Below are 18,163 nucleotides of genomic sequence, written 5' to 3' on the forward strand. Positions count from 1 at the left end.
AAGGCCAAACATGATGTGCTGTCACTCTCACAACTTTTTCTAACACCAGAAATCCTTCATGTGCATTGAGTATAAAACGGAGTGTTACTTTTTAACTGTCGTTCATGAAATCTTCTTGTCATTGTCCATTTCATGCAATGGGGTTGTTACCTTGCATCTAACTTACTCTGTTTATTATCCATGTTTGGGACAGGAGACTTAATTCAAATCAGGGACATCATGAGGCAATTTGAATCGATGATTACTTTTTTTACTCCCTGTCCTTTTGTTGTAGTGTACGCAATCCGATCCATATTTAATATTGAACAGCAGCGATACAATTATCGATGCCCAGAATCATTTGGAATTTCTTCGATTATTTTGTAGTATTCAGAATGTCTTTTTCCAATTTTCCATGTTGTGAAGGGAAAGCAGCATATACTTGCAAACCAATCATTCTCATTCTTGTGGGAGGACGAAAGGGGGCATCTACTACAGGGATAAAGCAATGAAAAGAAAAGGAGCTTATTCTTCTCTGTGCACATTTGAATCCTATGAGAAACAGAGGACAAAGAAAGGAATTTTGTAAAGATTAAAGAGAAAGGCAGCAAGAATTCAGGCTACTTTTGCTTTATCTTTCAACAGAGGAAGGTATTCCAAATGTAACAGGAACAGCATCGAATTGCTTGCTGATTTCCACCAAGAATCAAGTGAACTATGCAATAGTTTGGAATAACGTTGTCCATGCTACATTGCACCATGTATATTCCTATGACTCACCTATAGAACCTAGCAAAATCATGCCTCTCAGGCAACCTTCTTTTGATAACTAGTTTAGTTCCTGCGTAATGGCTAGGTTAAACCTCCTCCAAAACCTAGTGACACCACTCACAACCATGGCTGAGGTCGCATCTAGCATCCTAGGACCTCTTGTGGAGAAACTAACTTCATCGGTTTTCGAAGAAATTCAACTGGTATGGGGCGTCAAGGATGACCGAGAAAAGCTCAAGAGCATGTTAGAGATTATCCAGAAGGTGCTTGCCGATGCTGAGCAGAAGCAAACAAAAGAAGAAGCTGTGAGGCATTGGCTGTCGAAGCTTAAGAACTTCTGCTACGATGCCGAGGATGTGCTAGACGAATTCGAAGTCAAGGCCTTGCAGAGGTGGGCGAGGTCGACTGGGCATTTGACCTTCAAAAGGAAGGTACGCTACTTGTTCTCGTGGCTATCCAACTTCATTTTCCAGTTTAAGATGGCACATAAAATGAAAGAACTGAGGGAGAGGCTTGATGGGATCAATAAAGAGAAAACTGAGCTCAGCTTGTCAACTAATGTTTCTGAAAAGGCTCTAGTTCAGCGGAAGGAAACTCATTCTTTTGTGCCCGTTTTGAATGTGATCGGAAGAAACGAAGACAAGAGAAAGTTAATAGACCTGTTGATGAGATCAGGTGAAGGTGGAGCTGGAAAGATTGGTGTCGTTCCGGTTGTTGGAATAGGGGGGATTGGAAAGACGACTCTTGCTAAATTGGTATACATGGATGGTAGGGTAAATGAGCATTTTGAACTCAAAGTTTGGTTATCCATGCCAATAGAATTCGAAGTTAAAAGGATAATAAGAGACATCATCCAGTCTATTGATCATGAAGCAAGCCGTGATAGTTGGAGCCTTGAAATGCTGCAAAATCACCTGAGAAGCCTTGTGGAGAACAAAAGGTGTTTGTTTGTACTGGACGATGTCTGGGAAGTAAGGCGGGAGGATTGGTTGGGACTGAGAGATCTATTAGAAGGCGTTTCTGAAGGGAGTAAAGTCATCGTGACTTCGCGGAATAAATCTATCGCCTCAATCATGGGCGCCGTTCCCCCTTATAATTTGTCCAGCCTTTCGCTGGAGGATTCTTTGACTTTGTTCACTAAGTGCGCATTCGATCAAGGGCAAGAGAAGAATCACCCAGACCTTATGGATATTGCCAGGGAAATAGTGAGCAAGTGCGGGGGTAATCCTATGGCAGTCAAAACTTTGGGAAGCTTGTTGCATTCAAAAGACAACCGGAGCAACTGGGAATCCGTAAGAGATAGTGAGATATGGCAATTAGAAACTGATATCTTACCTTCATTGAGAATAAGCTACGATCTAATGCCATCTTACTTGAAACAATGTTTCGCTTATTGCTCGATATTCCCGAAGAACTACGAGTTCAACAGCCTTGAACTGATCCAACTGTGGATATCGAACGGGCTTATCCAATCTAGTGGAGGTAATCAGGAGCTGGAAGAGATTGGACAGCAGTACTGGGAGGAGCTGTGGTCGAGATCCTTCTTCGATGATGTCATGGAAGACTATCTGTTCTTGACCTTCAAAATGCACGACCTCATACACGAACTGGCCATTTCGGTGTCACAACCCGAATCATTCAACGTGAACATTCGCACGCACGATCAGGACGTTTCCTCGACGACTCGGCATATATCATTTTCTGATCCATCTCTTCTGCAAGAAGATGAACTTCCTAGCTACTTGAGCAAACTCAGCGGCGTTCGCACCATCATGTTTCCAATAAAAAAGGAGGGTCCCGCTGGGGAGTCCTTTCTGGAGATGTGCATTTCGAGATTCAAGCACTTGCGAGTGCTATATCTACATGACTCTAGCTTTGACCAACTGCCTAGTTCCATCGGCACTCTAAAACATTTGAGGTTTCTTCATTTATGCAGCAATCGTAGTATCAAGAAGCTCCCCAATTCGGTCTGCGAGCTCTACAATCTGCAGAGCTTAGGACTTGCTGGGTGCGAGGAACTGGAGGAATTGCCTGCAAACATTAAGAGTATGATCAACCTCCGTTTTTTGGATATAACCACGAAACAGCAGCGATTGCCAGAAGGCGGAATAGGATGCTTGACTTCTCTGCGGTGTCTATTCATTGGAGACTGCAACAATTTGGAGGCCTTGTTCGATGATATGCAATTGCTCACGTCGCTCCGTAAGTTGTTCATTGGAGGTTGTCCGAAGTTGGCATGCTTACCACAAGGCATCAAGAATTTGAAGGCATTGGAGAATCTCTGGATTTGCAACTGCGAGAACTTGAAGCTGCCAGAAGGCGAAAGTGATGAACCACGCTCCATGTCGAAGCTTCGAACCTTGATGTTTATGGGATTACCGAAGATAGTTTCTTTTCCTAGGTGGCTCGAAGGTTCTGCAAGAACACTGCAGAGGATCGATGTTGCGCATTGCCCCAACTTGAGTAAATTGCCCGAGTGGCTGCAAAACTGTTCTTCTCTGAGAAAACTGAAGATTAATGACTGTCCTAGATTATCCTCCTTACCAGATGGAATTCGCCTCATTGCCACATTGAGAGAGCTGTGGATAGATGATTGCCCGGAATTGAGCAGTAGAATTGCTGCTAGAAGCGGTGAAGATTGGAGCAAGATCGCTCACATCCCGGAGATTTACATCGACGGAAGGAAGATGAAATGATTGATTTATCGGTATAAGCAAACTCTCCCATCTTTTTCTGACACGTTAATGAATTAAAATTAGATATTTTGAAATCATGGTTCTTATACTTTCTTCATTCACTTGCAGCAACTGTCCCACCATGCGGATGGAACCATGGGGTTGCATTTCCAGGCGGAAGTTCCTTTGAGTTTCTGAAGAAAAAGATTTGATTTTTCGCTCATCGAAGATGTTACTTTGCCAGTGCTGCTGAAGTCTAATGCTCAAGGTCAAAAAAATAATGTTTGGTTGATGAATGTCAATTGTCTGTAAAACTCCTTCAACTCCACAACTCTTCTTCTTATTGTTTCTCTTCTTTTCTGTTTTGTGTGGTGTGTTCTGAAGACGTCTTCAGAAGTTCCTGGTGACATAAAGTTGGCTGATGCCTACAATTCGAATGAGTGCTTATTCGGTGACTTTCGGTCTGTTTCTTTCATAAACAATATCCTTGTGAGTCAAATTCTTTGAGAAAGTATGGAGTGCAATCTGCAAAGCAAAAGCGGTCACTTTTGCTTTCGCAGTTTCATTTATGCTTCTGTTCTGCATAAAAGCTCTCTAATGTCCCGTGTAAATAGTGCAAATGTTGAACTTCAATGTTATTCATTGTTCCAGAATGCCAACCTGAACCATGTGCTTGACAAAACTTCATCTTCACCAAAGGCACTTCCAAGGAAAAGCACTTGATTTCTTCATTCTGTATTGTGACAAGTTCTTTCAGACAAAGCATCACATGCCCGCTTGATTCAAGTCAAAGTTCGTACGAAATGGGTACAGGTTAAGGTACCGAATCATCCAAATCCTCGGTAAGCTAAAGCTTGCATTCGTTGTTAGCATGTGCACAGCACTTGCCGCTAACGACGACGGTCCCTCCGAATCTGATCTGCCCTCTATCAAACTCAGGGAAGTTTCCTGAGACCTGACAACTTTTCGTTTCAGGAGATAGAAAATGAATTTTAGTCAGCAGGAATCACGGCAAATTCGTGAAAAGTCATGTGGGCTCGCACACACCACCACCATCCATTGAAAGTCCCATTTGCCGATTTGCGTGTGTGGAAAACTGTGATCAAGTTCAAATCCCCTTTGAAAATTCACAAGACAGACCGACACATTTCACGCCTCATTTGGTGCTCCCGTCCACCCACTTGGGATTCTGTTTCTTTTTTGTCTGAAAATCACGTCGCTTTTGCTTTTTCCTCGCACTACCTGATCTTCTTGGATTGAGTATAAAAAAGCATTTCTTTGTGGTCGTATTGTGTCTATAAGAAAACGGTTGTTTCTAGCTACTCTCTCTTGCATAAAGCACAAGCGATGAGTCCTCTTCTCTCCCTTTCCCTCGTATTCTCCCTCTCTCTCTTCAATATTCTCTGTGTCTCCACAGCTGTTACTCTTCCCCTGGATGGTGAGCCCTTCTCTTTCCTTGCCCTTTTCCTGAAGCATATTAGTCATTTCATACGTTGAGCAAGAACATCTTTCACGAACAAAAGGACCCTTTTTCTTGCTAACATACTATAGTGATGAGCACTGTGCAGATTGGTGATACTTTGGTCTCTAAGCTTAGTATTTGAAAAAACTCGCTGACAAAGACCCTTTTTTCTGCTGGTTACATTTCAGCACTTCTTCCGAATGGGGACTTTGAGGAAGCCCCCAAGCCAAGCAACCTCAAGAAGACGGTGATCCTAGGGAAGCACTCGCTGCCCAAGTGGGAGATCGATGGCCTGGTTGAGTTCGTCTCGGGCGGGCCGCAACCCGGGGGCTTCTTCCTAGCGGTCCCCCGCGGGATCCACGCGGTGCGACTGGGCAACGAGGCATCCGTCTCTCAGTATCTGATTGCCAAGCCAGGGTCAGTCTATGCCCTCACGTTTGGTGCCACAAGGACTTGTGCGCAGGATGAAGTGTTGCGGGTCTCAGCAGGCCCTGGCCAGTCTGCAGAGCTGGGGATCCAGACCCTGTACAGCAGCAATGGCGGGGACACCTACGCTTGGGCCTTCTGGGCTGCTTCCAAGTCTGTGAAGGTGACCTTCCACAATCCTGGGATCCAGGAGGTCCCCACCTGTGGGCCCCTCTTGGATGCTGTGGCCATCAAGGAGATGCTCCCGCTCAAGTACACTCCTGGTAATTGTCACTGATATGATCATGCACAATGTTATGGTATAAGAGCATCTAGTTCGAGCTTCAGGATCATTAGTTTATGAACCAGGAGAATCACTCACCTATTTTTTTTCCCCTTTTTGTACCCCCCTCGTCAATCCATTCAGGTAATCTCATCAGAAACGGAGGCTTCGAGATTGGCCCGCACGTGTTCAAGAACTTCTCGACTGGGGTCCTCCTCCCCGCCAAGCAACGGGACTTGATCTCGCCATTGCCTGGGTGGATCATTGAATCCTTGAAGCCGGTCAAGTACATCGACAGGAAACACTTCTTCGTGCCCTCTGGGCTAGCCGCGATCGAGCTGGTCGCGGGGAGAGAGAGCGCGATCGCGCAGATAATCCGGACGGTCCCCAGCAAGTACTACAACCTCACTTTCACCGTCGGGGATGCCAAGAATGGGTGCCACGGGTCGATGATGGTCGAGGCATTCGCTGCCAAGGACACCCTCAAAGTCCCGTACGTGTCCACCGCGAAGGGCGGATCGAAGACCGCGAGCCTTAAGTTCCGGGCAGTATCAGGCAGAACGAGGATCACATTTTTCAGTGCTTACTATCACACAAAGCTGCATGATTATGGGCACATGTGTGGCCCTGTTTTGGATGATGTTAAGGTCGCTCCTGTCAGTTAGATTGTTCCTGAGAGAGGTATAGGGCGCGGCAAAAGGCAATTGTCTGCTCATATCCTAGATTGGTGCTTGGAGGAATGTGGCACGTTTTCCAATCGAGTTACACTCCACACACACAAATGAAAAAAAAGAAGAGAAAAGATGCAAATTCGACTTTTTGAATATTTCTTCGGTGAAGCATTTTGATTCATGCGAGAAATCCCGAGACTCAAAATCGATTTGAATAAACTCTTCTACTTTGAACTTCCGAAATTAGCAGGGGATCGGCAACACAATGACTAAAGTCTGCATAAAGCATGGCAGAGAGACCAAAGAAACATTAGTAAGTTTGTCAGATCGACAACACAGTGACCTGGAGCATGTGCTTGATAAAATTTCATCTTCACTGAAGGGCACTTCCAAGCAAAAGCCCTTGATTCCTTCGTTCTGTTTTGTGACAAGTTCTTTCAGACGAAGCATCGCATGCCCGCCTGATTCAATTCAAAGCTTGTACGAAATGGGTACAGGTTAAGGTACTTAAACGATCCAAATTCTCCATAAGCTAAAGCTTGCATTGATTGTGAGCATGTGCACAGAACTTGCCACTACCGAATTACCGATGATGGTCCCTCTGAACCTGATCTCCCCTTTATCAAACTCAGGGAAGTTTCCTGAGACCAGACAACTTTTCGTTTTAGGAAATTGAAACTGAATTTAATCGGCAGAAATCACGGCAAATTCATGAAAATTCATGTGGGGTCCCACGCACTACTACCCATTTAAAGACCCCCCTTGAAAATAAATGTTGCGGGCATGCAGTATAATTGCATAACCAAACGAATTTATGCTCCAAAAGTATCGTCATGCATACACAACTCACACATTACCACACCAATTCTCCAATATGGAAGCTCACACACGTGTTGGCATCAAGAGAGATCCTATTGGCTTGTCCGATATGTTTGCCAGGGGAGACCTTAGACCATTCCAAGTCCGAGCCCGTTCAAATCGGCCAATTGAGTTATGAGCCAATTTGGATATATTAAGTGCTCTACGCTATACCAATTTTTCGATGTAGGTATTCTCTAACACAATACCTTTTTTTTGGGTCAAATTTCTCTATTCAATTGAAAATTCACAAGACAGGCCTCACACATTTCATGCCTCATTTGATACATCCGTGATGAATTTACTTTCCATTAATTTCATTAAATTTTACTATCAAATTACTAAGTTAGATGACATGTAGCGGTTGACGGGTGTATCGAGTATGGGTTCTTTCATTTGCTATAGATGCACAAGTTTGAAAATTTTCGTGGCATTATTCAAATTCAATAAAAACTAATGAATGGTAAATTTGTCCCAAATGTAACCGGTTGAGCTTTTTGTGGTTAAAAAATTATTTTCGAGTAAATTTATCACAAGTGTATCGATTCGTGTTATTTGTGGTCGAAAAATTAGTTTTGGGGTAAATTTGTTACATGTGTATATCAATTTGAGATTTTTCGTAGTATTAACTCTAACAAAAATGAAAAATCAAGAAATTTTCCAAAAAAAAAAAAAAAATGCAGATTATTGCGAAATTATGGCAGAAATGGCATTTTTAAAATTTTCCTAATTTGCTGGAGTCGTTTCCTAATTTAGTGTTTTTTTGTGCTTCATAATCATTCCTGTAAATAATCCGCTGTTTAGATTAGGATTATTTAGCGTAGTTTCACGCATTTAGAGTAATTTCATGGCTTAGAACAAGGCAGTGTGATGTTGTTTGTTCGACAAGTATTCAATTTTAATTCCCACGCTCTCTTTAGGCTTTCGATACATTGAGTGTTTCATTCTCGCACTTCAAATAAATTAGTTGTTTCTTTCCCTTACAAGAACGATCAGGATAACCTTAAGATCATAATGAACCCCAAGAGAACATTGCATGAACACGTAGCGACTCAAAAACATTTAGGATCATAATTAATAATCAAGAATGTATGACCACTTAGATAATGAACTTCCAAGTTAGTAGTACCGAAACTATGTTACTAAAAATACAAATGTAATCAAGTCCACGAACTAGAATCTCTAGTTGTATAAAAAATGAGACTAACACTTCTGCATCTTGATTTCTAGCAAACCCCAGAATGGCTAGCGGTGGCTTCAAGAAATCCATAAGATTAAAATCCTTCTGAAAACGAAATCCAACGTCAAGGTGTGGCCTTGAGAGAGCTCGTGCCTAATCTATGTTAGCCTGCCATTACGTAATACCCCTAAACCTATCCTTTCTCCCTTTCAAATGGAGAAAAGAGGGTGGCGACATATTTTACACAAATTTGCTTAAACTTTGATCAATCATACGTTTTCCATCCGACATCCTATTGACTCGATTTTTGCATTTATGGAAAACTTGTAACCCTGTATTTTCAATTTATCAAATTGGGGAATTTTTTTAAAAAAAAATCACATTTATATGTTTTTTAAAGTTTTCTGTCCGACGTCCTATCAACTCAATTTTTAGATCTACGGAAGGCCCATAACTCAATGTTTTCAATTCACCGAATTGGGAAATTTTTTGAAAACTCATATTAATGTATTTGTTTACACACATTTCCCAAACTTTGACAAGACAATACGTTACCAAAAGGGGAGTATGTACCATCATACGATTGAACTGAATGTCAAAGCTCTAACAAAGTTTCAGCTAAGAAACACACGGGCGAACAATTGTACGAGTCACAATTTATGTTAATTTAAGATCCAATATTCTGCCAATTACAAGAAAATAAAATAAAACGAAGCGTGAAAGATGCATTGCAAGAGTCACCATTTATTTTAATTTAAGCAAAATAAAATTAACTGTTACTAGCTGGACCAAAATCAAATCTTCGGCGACTGCAACTTCCTCACTTCAAATTTTCTATATTAATCAACGCCACAGTTCCACAATTCCAAGATTTCTATCTATCTATCTATCTATCTATCTATCTAGGGGCACTTGTACAACATAAGCAAGTTGACTGAATGAATGCATTTGAGAGAACATACATAGTAAGACTAGGAACACAAGAAATGCTATATTTATGGGGAAAAGTACACTTTTAGTGTCAAAAGTAGTGTATGGAGATCATTTTAGTACCAAAAGTTTCAATTGGATCATTTTAGTGCCAAGTTAGGGACAAATGAATCACTTTGGTGCCTCCGATGAGAATTTCCGACCAAAATTGCCATGTGTCATTAATAATTATTTTTTAATGAAAAATGACATTTTAAAAAATAAATAAATCCACGTGGACTTCTGTGCTTCAACAAAATTAGCTAAGAATTAAATTCATTTAAAATACAAACTTTATTTAAAATAAAATTAAAAATAGGTAATTTTTTTTTAAACCTTAAACTTAAAAAAAAAAATTCTGGATGGAGAACTAGGCAGCGAGGACTTAGCCCTCACCGTCGCTGCCCTCACCGTCGCCGACAATGGCCGGTGGTGATGGGGCATGGCCCGCGGGGGTTGTCAAGCCCCGGCCAAAGGCCGGCGACCCCCACCGTCGGTAGGCGAGGGCCTGCAGAACCGGGCGAGGGTCGCCGGTCCTCACTTAGATTTGGCTAAGGGCCGCCACTAGCGGCCGACCCCCGCCAATGGAGGCCCTCACCCAATCTGGGGAGAGCCGCGACCCCTGTTGGCCTTGCCCCACCACCACCGGCCATTGTCGGCGGCGAGGGCTATGCAAGCCCTCGCCGCCCGCAAACGTTCACCTTTTTTTTTTTCCGAGTTTTTTGTTAAATTTTTATCTAATTTTTCAAATTATTTTGAAAAAAAAAATTGTATTTTTTTATTTTTGTAAACTAATTAAGTTTTTATATTTATTTTTAGTGTTTTTTAAATTTTTAACTTTTTTAATTGCTGATTGGACCTTACCGGTGCCACGTCAACTTCAAATAATAATAAAATAACGCCACATTAGATTTCCAACTAAGCAAATCGGACTTGGCACTAAAACGATTACTTTTAAAAAAAATTTGGTACTAAAGTGATCCGATTGAAACTTTTGGCACTAAAAGTGTATTTTTTCCTATGTTTATGGCATACGTAGGCTTAAATTTCATATTAATGAAATTCAATGCCATGTTCGGCAGGCCGTTGAAAGTGATTGAGCTCTGCTTCGCCCTCGCCAAGCTCCATGAAGGATCTTTGTACGCTAGAGCAATTGCGAGAATGATTGACCTGTTAGGGTTTCAAAGATGCAAAGAGAAAGTGATGAAAAAGGAAATGAGGATCACGAAGATTCGGATGGCTATATACTGTTCTTTCTTTTATTTATTTTCTTTTTCTATTTCTTTTTTCTTACCTGAATCCAGTCCTCCCCGCTGCAACTCTTTTTTTTTTTTTTTAAGCTTATTTTTGCATTTGATTTAACTTTTCTAAAAGAAATTTGCCACATGGACTTATTTTTAAAAAAATATTTTTTTTTAAAAAAACTCTGCCTTTAAAAAAAATCTACGTGATATTGAAAAATTAATTTAAAAAATGCCACGTGTACTATTTAGCGAGAATTGGCACCTAAGTAAGCCGACGAAAAATATTGATATCAAAGTAAGCACCGTACACAAATATTGGCACTATAGGTATACTTTTGCCATTTTAATAATATATAATATTTTTTCAAATAGTAATTTTTTAAAATTTTTTGTTATTTTCTTTTTTCTGTTTTTCCTTTTTCCCTTTTCCTTTTCTGATTTTTTCCCTCCCGCTCAGCGTCAACCTCCGCCCTCGCCTGGGCAGCCAAGGGCGAAAAGCACTAAACGTTTTGATCCGAGCAGAAGTCATATTGTTTTTAAAATTGTCACAAAATGAGAACTACATTGATCATCATAATGGGTTCGGTACATGATCAAAAGGCAAAAGTACTAAAAGTTTGACCAAAACCAAAAATGATAGAAAAAACCCATGCCGCAATGCTGCCCCTCCTTGCGCTTTCCATTTTAAGAATAGAAATCGTGTCCCCCATCTAAAATCAACACTAGAAATCCGAAGATCAGTATGCGAGCTTACTCGGTATTGCTCGAGAACTCATAAAACTCGTTGTCCTTCAAGCTGGCAGCAACACATCAACAGGTGAAAATGGGGGGATGATAGGAGGATTTCACGGATTTCGAATACACAAAAAGCATTGAGAAGGGCTTGAAGGAGAACGGGTCAGGAAGGCAATAACTTCACCAACGTGTCGGAAAAGATGTGCAAATCGACTCGAGCGAAGATCAAACTGCACTTTCCTTTCTTGAACGAATGCCTCGCAACTCCATGCCGCGTATGCATAGATTTTTCTCCGACTAAGTCGACGTCTCCGTTAGATAGACAAGTTTAACTTCACCATTTCATTGATTGTAACATTGGGGATTCGATCCCGTTGCACCTGTCCATCCTCAGCACTTAACGTGTGTACTACCCCACCCCGTAAATTCTATTTACCCCCAAGGCGTTTGCATTCATGGTGCTATCATCCTCAATGCGCATGAAATGTCCCAACTACCTCCCTCCCTCTCTCTCTCTCTCTCTCCCCTTTCGTTATATATACACGTATCTCTGCTTCTTGACCACCCCCATCTCGTCGACCATCTGTGGCTATGGCTAATCATCGTGCCCTCCTCTGCTCGCGCTCCAAAGCCTTAGTCAAGGCCGAGAAGGATTATCAGCGCGTCCGAGGCAGAGACGATCTATCTATTCGCAAAATATTTACCTTTTGGCTCTAATGTTGTCCCATTGTGCACAGCGAAGATGAAAAAAAATGTGCTCTAGAGACGAAAGACATAGCCCAAGATAACCTTACTGAAACCTTAACCGCGGTTAAGGCAAAACATGTCCTCATCTTGAATACCGTGGAAGAGGTGAAGGCTTTCACAGGGTTAATTAACGAACATTTTGAAGACTGTGATATGCTCGAACGGGTGCGGTTAGGCCAGGTTAGCGATGACACAAAGAGATATGTTTCAGCTCTTAACTTCTGTTAAAAATGAAAGCTCGGAGTTAATTGAGCTCGAATGATGGCAAGAAAATCAATAAGAAAGTTAAAAATTCACAATGCAAAGATTATTTCACAGACCACGTGTCTCTAGTTGAATCACTCGGTTAATAAAAATATAAGTTCCTTTTTGCGGTTATTGCTGTCAAAGTGATAAAAGCACTCACCGCCTCGACTAATGCATAAATTCGAATCACCACACCTGCCCAATTTCTTGGGGTCACTTCCCAGAGCACGCATCTGTATCCTTCCGATAAGTGGGGCCTATTGAACACATGGCGCTCAAAGAGTAGAGCAGTCGTTCGCTGACGTGGAGTCTCGGGTCTACTCAATTTTTCTTCGATCATGCATCCTTTTTCTCCACTTCTTGTGGCTAAGTGAGCAATTTAGGATTTCTCTCTTCAAGGTCAACAAACCCATTTTCTTTCCCTTTTCTCCTCTTCTTGTGGCTAAGCGAGCAATTTAGGCACAGCGCCCATGACAACACTTCTGCTCTAAAAGTAAATTTCTAATCGGAAAAGGGCGTTTGATAACGGAACAAAATTTTCTACTCCTGGAATAGAAATTCATTTGATAATGGTTGAAGATTTCTACTTTTGAAATATAATTAAAATAAAATCTTCTACGAAAGATTATTAACCCTAACCTAAAATGCATGTTATTCTAGAAAAGTTAAATGCAAATTTCTACTCTTGTCTATTTATTGAATTTGAATATGTGTTGAATGTTATTCCACCCTATTTTGTTGTAGGTATAGGTGGTTTGATTCCCCTTTTTACCTCATCTACTATCAAGTTTACAAACAATTGGGTCAATTGCTCGGTCCACTTTGTCATGATTTTGTGTTTGTGGGGTGTCATTTAACCAAATCATGGAACATTTATTTCTTATAATTCGTTAAAAAATGATATTGCTAAAAATTTTCATGTGATACAAATTTAGTGAAAATTTATTATAATTAAAAAATATTTTTATTTTTGCTTTATATTTGTCGATAGGACAAGACGACGGTGGATTATCTCTTTCTAATTTTAACTTCTGGAGAGAAGTAACTTCTTTTTTATTTCTTTAAATGGCTCCAAAACTACTTCTAAAGCAAAAATTTTTAAAAAAAAACTCTAGAAATTGAAAAAAGTTGTGGTAACCAAACGAATTTCTACTTCAAAAGTTGCATTACCAAACGGATTTTTGTTTTAGAAGTACTTCTGAAACAAAAATTCTAATTCAGAAATATTGTCATGCGTGTACTGTATGTTTCAGTTTTGTAAAGAACTGATACTGACCAAGGACTCTTGTGCTTCTATGATGGGGTTTCTGAACAGAATGCTTCAGCTTTATTGCTAGGTAACATAACATCCGGATGTCATGATTGCCTTCTATCCTAAATACTAAGATTATGGAGCGGCTTATTTTGTCTTTTAAGTGACAAATTTCAATCTCGAATATAATGTACGATTCCTGCTTGTTTCTTTGGTGAAGCATTACTGGATAGAAAGGGTCGTGGGGTTTCCAATTTTACAATAAATTCATATTTTCGAAGCATGAAGTAAAAACATTGAGCTCGTATTTCTTCTGAAAGCCGAAATGATTTTTAGGCTCATATTTACTGGTATATTACCCAGTATAACAGGGCCTTCGAGACTAAAACAATCCAAATGGGTGCAATTTGTGCCATTTGATTTAAGATATTCAATGCTCAACAACCTCAACAACAACCTTGCCTCGACAGGCTAAATTCACAAGTTTCGAAGCATTCACATAAGTTCCATATGAACTTATTGGACTCAATTGTCGCGGTATATTTCTTCCACCAAGCTTACCTTCAGATGCGATATTTGACGAAAAATGACAGGAGTAAGCTTCATATGTGATCTCAACGATAACATTGCAGCTCCGTGGCCGCCCTCCGCTTCTCTCGTACCTTTGCCTTCTTGCGACAAAAGTACATCTCAACTATCTGTCTTTCTCTCGTATGTCGGTGTTTCACCTTTGCTACTTTGGTTTCGGCAATTCTGTTCTCGACACGTTTGCTCTTTCTCGGCATCGCAGCTAGCAAAATTTCAGCTCTACCCAAAGCATCGTCTACGCACTGCGGTAAGGAAATTTTGTACCTATTTCTAACCAAATATTTCACTGTCATTACTTTTTTTTTATCGTGTCTTTTTGAACGATAACCTCTTTTCCCTAGTTCAACACATCTTAAAGTCTCTTCGAGTGCATGTGATGGCTTGCCGGTGAATTTTTGCGTATTGTGGTTACTGTACATATCCAAATTCTTTTCTTTTTTATTGGCATCTCAACTGGCATGAGCAACTGGATGGTTTGAATGCATTATACATTTGAAAAGGTCGCTACTTGCTGAATCAAGTCTTTTTCTTATTTTCATTTAAATTAAATAGAGAAGATGGATTACGAAGCCAAAGAGGCTTATTTGGAAATTATTGAGTCAGTTGACCCCGGGGGTTTGGAATGGATGCAAGGTGCATAAATTGATGTGAGACTGTTTTCACAAATAAGTAGGACTTCACAATAGTGTTCTCTTCCGGTAACGGAATTTCATCGTTCATGCATCCTTTTTGGGCAATCTTTTTCCTAAAACTTTTCGAGAGAAATTTCATAATAAATAAGAAATCTCTAGAAAATTGTGGGAAAAAGGCAATTAGAACATAAGCATTGAGAAGCGCTTGAAGGACCACGGGTCAGGCAAGCAATAACTCTGCTAACATGTCAGAAAAGAATTCTAACCCAGCTTTTGATTCTTAATTCGGTATTCCGACGCTCCTTTTTGGGCGGAAACTATGTGACTGTCTTCTTTTTTTTTCATGGTTCCATGTCACGCTAGCTAAAACGAAGCCCTAGCTAGTTACGTATCATATGTGGCTTCCATCTAAGAAGCTCGGCAGAATGCGTTGCCCGTGATTCCCGTCCTCGAACATTCCCAGACCTTAGCCGATTCCTAAAATATCCAAATTGACTCGAGCGAAGATCAAACTGCACTTTTCTTTCTCGGGACGAATGCTTCGCAACTTCATGCCGCGTATGCAAAGATTTTCTCCGATTAAGTCGATGACTCCGTTGGACGGAAGTTAACGTCACCATTTCATTCTACTAGACTTATGTTCTCCTCAAGAGAAGACACCCCCTCGTGATTGTCACGGGCAGTAGAACCCCAAGTAGTCACAAATCATTCGATCCCATTGAACCCGTACATCCTCAGCACTTACGTTAGTACTACCCTTTTCACCAACCCCATAAATTCTACCATCCACCGAGGAGTTTGCAGTTGCTATCATCCTCAATGCGCATTGAATGCAATACATATGACATACGCATCGGTGGTCCAGTTCGGTTCGGCTCTAGTGCAAGTTTCCTTTCACACTCTGGGTGGCAGGGTGGCAGGAGGAGATCTCTGGGTTGGGCCCCACGTTATGTATCGGAGAAACCTCATTATCAGACAGATAGTGACGGATTTCTTTTGTGTTTTTGTATTTCATTCTTTAGTTTGAGACGTTGCACTTAAATTGTTCCAACCACCCTCTCTCCTCTCATTATATTTATATAGGTATATCTGCTTCCCTACCACCCATCTTTCTTCAACCACCTGTGGCTATGGCTAATCACGGTGCCCTCCTCTGCTCATGCTCCAAAGCCTTAGTCAAGGCCGAGAAGGAGTGCCAGCGCGTCCTAAGTAGAGCGAAAGCAAGGTAAGTAATACGATCTATTAAATGTCAAGATATTTACTCTTTGGCTCTAATGCTCTTTTATTGTGCACAGCGAATATGAAAAAAAAAGTGCTCTGGAGGCAAAAGATAGAGCCCGAGATAACCTTAATGAAACCTTAACTGCGATTAAGGCAAACCATGTCCTCGTATTGAATACCGTGGAAGAAGCCAAGGCTTTTACAGGGTTACTTACCGAACATTTTGAAGATCGAGGTCTGCTCGAACATGTGGAGTTAGGCCAGGCTAGCGATGACATGAAGCGGAAGATCTGGGCAATATTAGAAGCAGCCGGACTGCATCTGGAGCAGGGGGAACTAGCTTTCGTCTTCGAGTCTTAATGATCGTTCTTTTATCCTCTTGGGGTCATACCCACCTATCTATCTGCAAGCTGTTATTTCTTCACCGTACTACTTTTCCTTTTCCAAGAACTTGTCAATGCAAGATAGGGATTCGTGGACCTTGAGAGAGAGAAATGGATCCCAACTCTTTGCATTGAAAAGGTATTATGAGAAAAGCACATCTTTTTTTTATCATTTTAACTTAATGGGGATCTTTCGCATCATTTTCTCCCTGTGGAGGACTGGCTGGGACAGTAGAGCTAGAGATTGTATCCAATGGGTTGTAACTTGCCAGCAGATAGGATCGACCTGATCAAAATGTTTCCTTTCTTCTTCTACAAGTCCACGCGCATCTTTCACTTGACTGAGTAATCTTCAGCTGATGCAGTGTACCGGGGTTTAAGTTAATTTCTTCTGTCCTGTTAGGCTAATCTATATTCGTATTAATCACACGGTCAATGTTAACAGATCGGATTGACATATAAAATGACCCATTTACTGTTTGAAGAAGTATCTCGAGGTTTAAGCAACTTGATGGAGATAAATATAGTTCCGAGAACGGGATCATGTAATGACACTATTAGTGAACATATTGTGTCGAAACTTTGGCCAAATTTTTTTTTCAAAGATCCTTAGCTTGTGCCTAATATGCTGGTGATTTACATTGAACTCATGCAAATGATACGTATGACATGATAAACATACAACATAACTGCATGAGCTGTAAATTATCAAGCTGTAACTTGTGAGGAGGAAAAGTGACGATGTTACATGCTTGGATAAAAAAAAATTGACCATTACCGAACAATGGCAAGTTGTTAGGACACCGAAGAGGACATCTCTGTCTCTTTACCTTTTTGTCATCCATTTTGGATTTTCTTTTCTAGTTATTCTGCCCTCACTTTTTCAACCTTAGCATTGCTCTCTCATGCAAGGTTGAGCCATGGGGCACACTCATGCACGAGTTTTAGTCGGTAACTAATTTTTTAGGGTCACTCAAGCAATTGTAAAAAAAAAAAAATGTACTTTGTCATACGTAAAAAATGGGGGTGTGTTTAGCTCGCAAATTAGGCCAAGCTCCTTCCTAACGTGCAGAAACGTCAATCGCATCTCCCGTTACTTCCGTTGGGATGATATTGAAAGATGAAAAAATAAAAAAAAAAGGGCTCAAACCAAGCTAACCAACTGAAAAGCTATCTTACACGTATCTCACTAATAATAAATGAACACCGCTTTATCAATGGCGATGGAGAATTACGAGAAATTTTGTGGAGGATGTTGGTTAATGCATTTGCAAAATTGAGCATTTAGAAAACAAAACCATGTCCCTCGTAACTGGTGTTTGGGGAGTATCGTTGTAGTCATATGCACTGATTTCACCAGCAATGGGATTGGCTGAAAACAATTACTTTGTACTCACGAAAGTTATTAGTTTTTTTGTTAAGCTAATAATTTTATTGCTCTTGGTTGAGACTTGTGTTTAATTTAGGTTTATAAGAGACCTTAGGTGGGTCTAAAGTGATTGCTTGACAAGATGTTTATGCACATTTTAAGTTAACCCAACTCCTTGAAAAGCGTGATTAAGAATGTAATCAGATAATTGGCCAAAAAAAAAGAAAAAGTGGCATCATGATTTATGATTTCATGGTACGGCACAGTCAGATTTTGGTGCAACTGGTTCGACCGGGGGTTGCGTTGGTCGGCTCTCATTGCTTGCGCTGATTTCTTGCTCAATCTTTCGAAATGACAAACATGGTCATTGCTCGTTTGTATTTATAAAAAAGTAAAATTATATGTTAAAGTTCAAAATATTATTTACTATTTTCAAAAGATATGTTTGAATTTATGTGCTAACACTTAATTATATTTCTGACAAAGCATATTC

General features: G+C 40.6%; 3 protein-coding genes across 5 annotated transcripts in view; all 3 read left to right on the forward strand.

Moving 5' to 3' along the window:
* Nucleotides 1-353: 353 nt before the first annotated feature.
* LOC115728922 (putative disease resistance protein RGA3) lies at nucleotides 354-4,414 on the forward strand. Of its 2 annotated transcripts, none has more exons than XM_030659327.2 (2): nucleotides 354-3,457; nucleotides 3,555-4,414. In XM_030659327.2, exon 1 carries the CDS (start codon nucleotides 828-830, stop codon nucleotides 3,444-3,446), a length of 2,619 nt encoding a protein of 872 aa, XP_030515187.2. In that variant the 5' UTR covers nucleotides 354-827; the 3' UTR covers nucleotides 3,447-3,457; nucleotides 3,555-4,414. The 2 variants fall into 2 exon arrangements, with proteins under 2 accessions (XP_030515187.2, XP_048142041.1); XM_048286084.1 differs by having other exon boundaries at nucleotides 3,558-4,414.
* A 176-nt stretch (nucleotides 4,415-4,590) lies between these two features.
* Nucleotides 4,591-18,163, forward strand: part of LOC115728933 — a 29,109-nt gene continuing 15,536 nt past the window's right edge. The window contains exons 1-3 of one of the 2 annotated variants that reach the window (XM_048286126.1): nucleotides 4,591-4,863; nucleotides 5,076-5,576; nucleotides 5,720-6,256. In XM_048286126.1, the coding sequence (XP_048142083.1) occupies nucleotides 4,773-4,863; nucleotides 5,076-5,576; nucleotides 5,720-6,240 (1,113 nt within the window). In that variant the 5' untranslated portion in view covers nucleotides 4,591-4,772 and the 3' untranslated portion in view covers nucleotides 6,241-6,256. Of the gene's footprint in view, nucleotides 4,864-5,075; nucleotides 5,577-5,719; nucleotides 6,300-18,163 lie in introns of those variants that run through there. The other variant, XM_030659332.2, reaches the window with a different exon arrangement.
* On the forward strand, nucleotides 15,803-16,664 carry LOC115731936. The gene is made up of 2 exons (XM_030662607.2): nucleotides 15,803-15,922; nucleotides 15,993-16,664. The coding sequence occupies exons 1-2, from the start codon at nucleotides 15,828-15,830 to the stop codon at nucleotides 16,276-16,278; spliced, it is 381 nt and encodes a 126-aa protein (XP_030518467.1). The 5' UTR covers nucleotides 15,803-15,827; the 3' UTR covers nucleotides 16,279-16,664.

Source organism: Rhodamnia argentea, chromosome 10, assembly GCF_020921035.1.
Source record: "Rhodamnia argentea isolate NSW1041297 chromosome 10, ASM2092103v1, whole genome shotgun sequence".
Classification (NCBI taxonomy): Eukaryota; Viridiplantae; Streptophyta; class Magnoliopsida; order Myrtales; family Myrtaceae; genus Rhodamnia; species Rhodamnia argentea.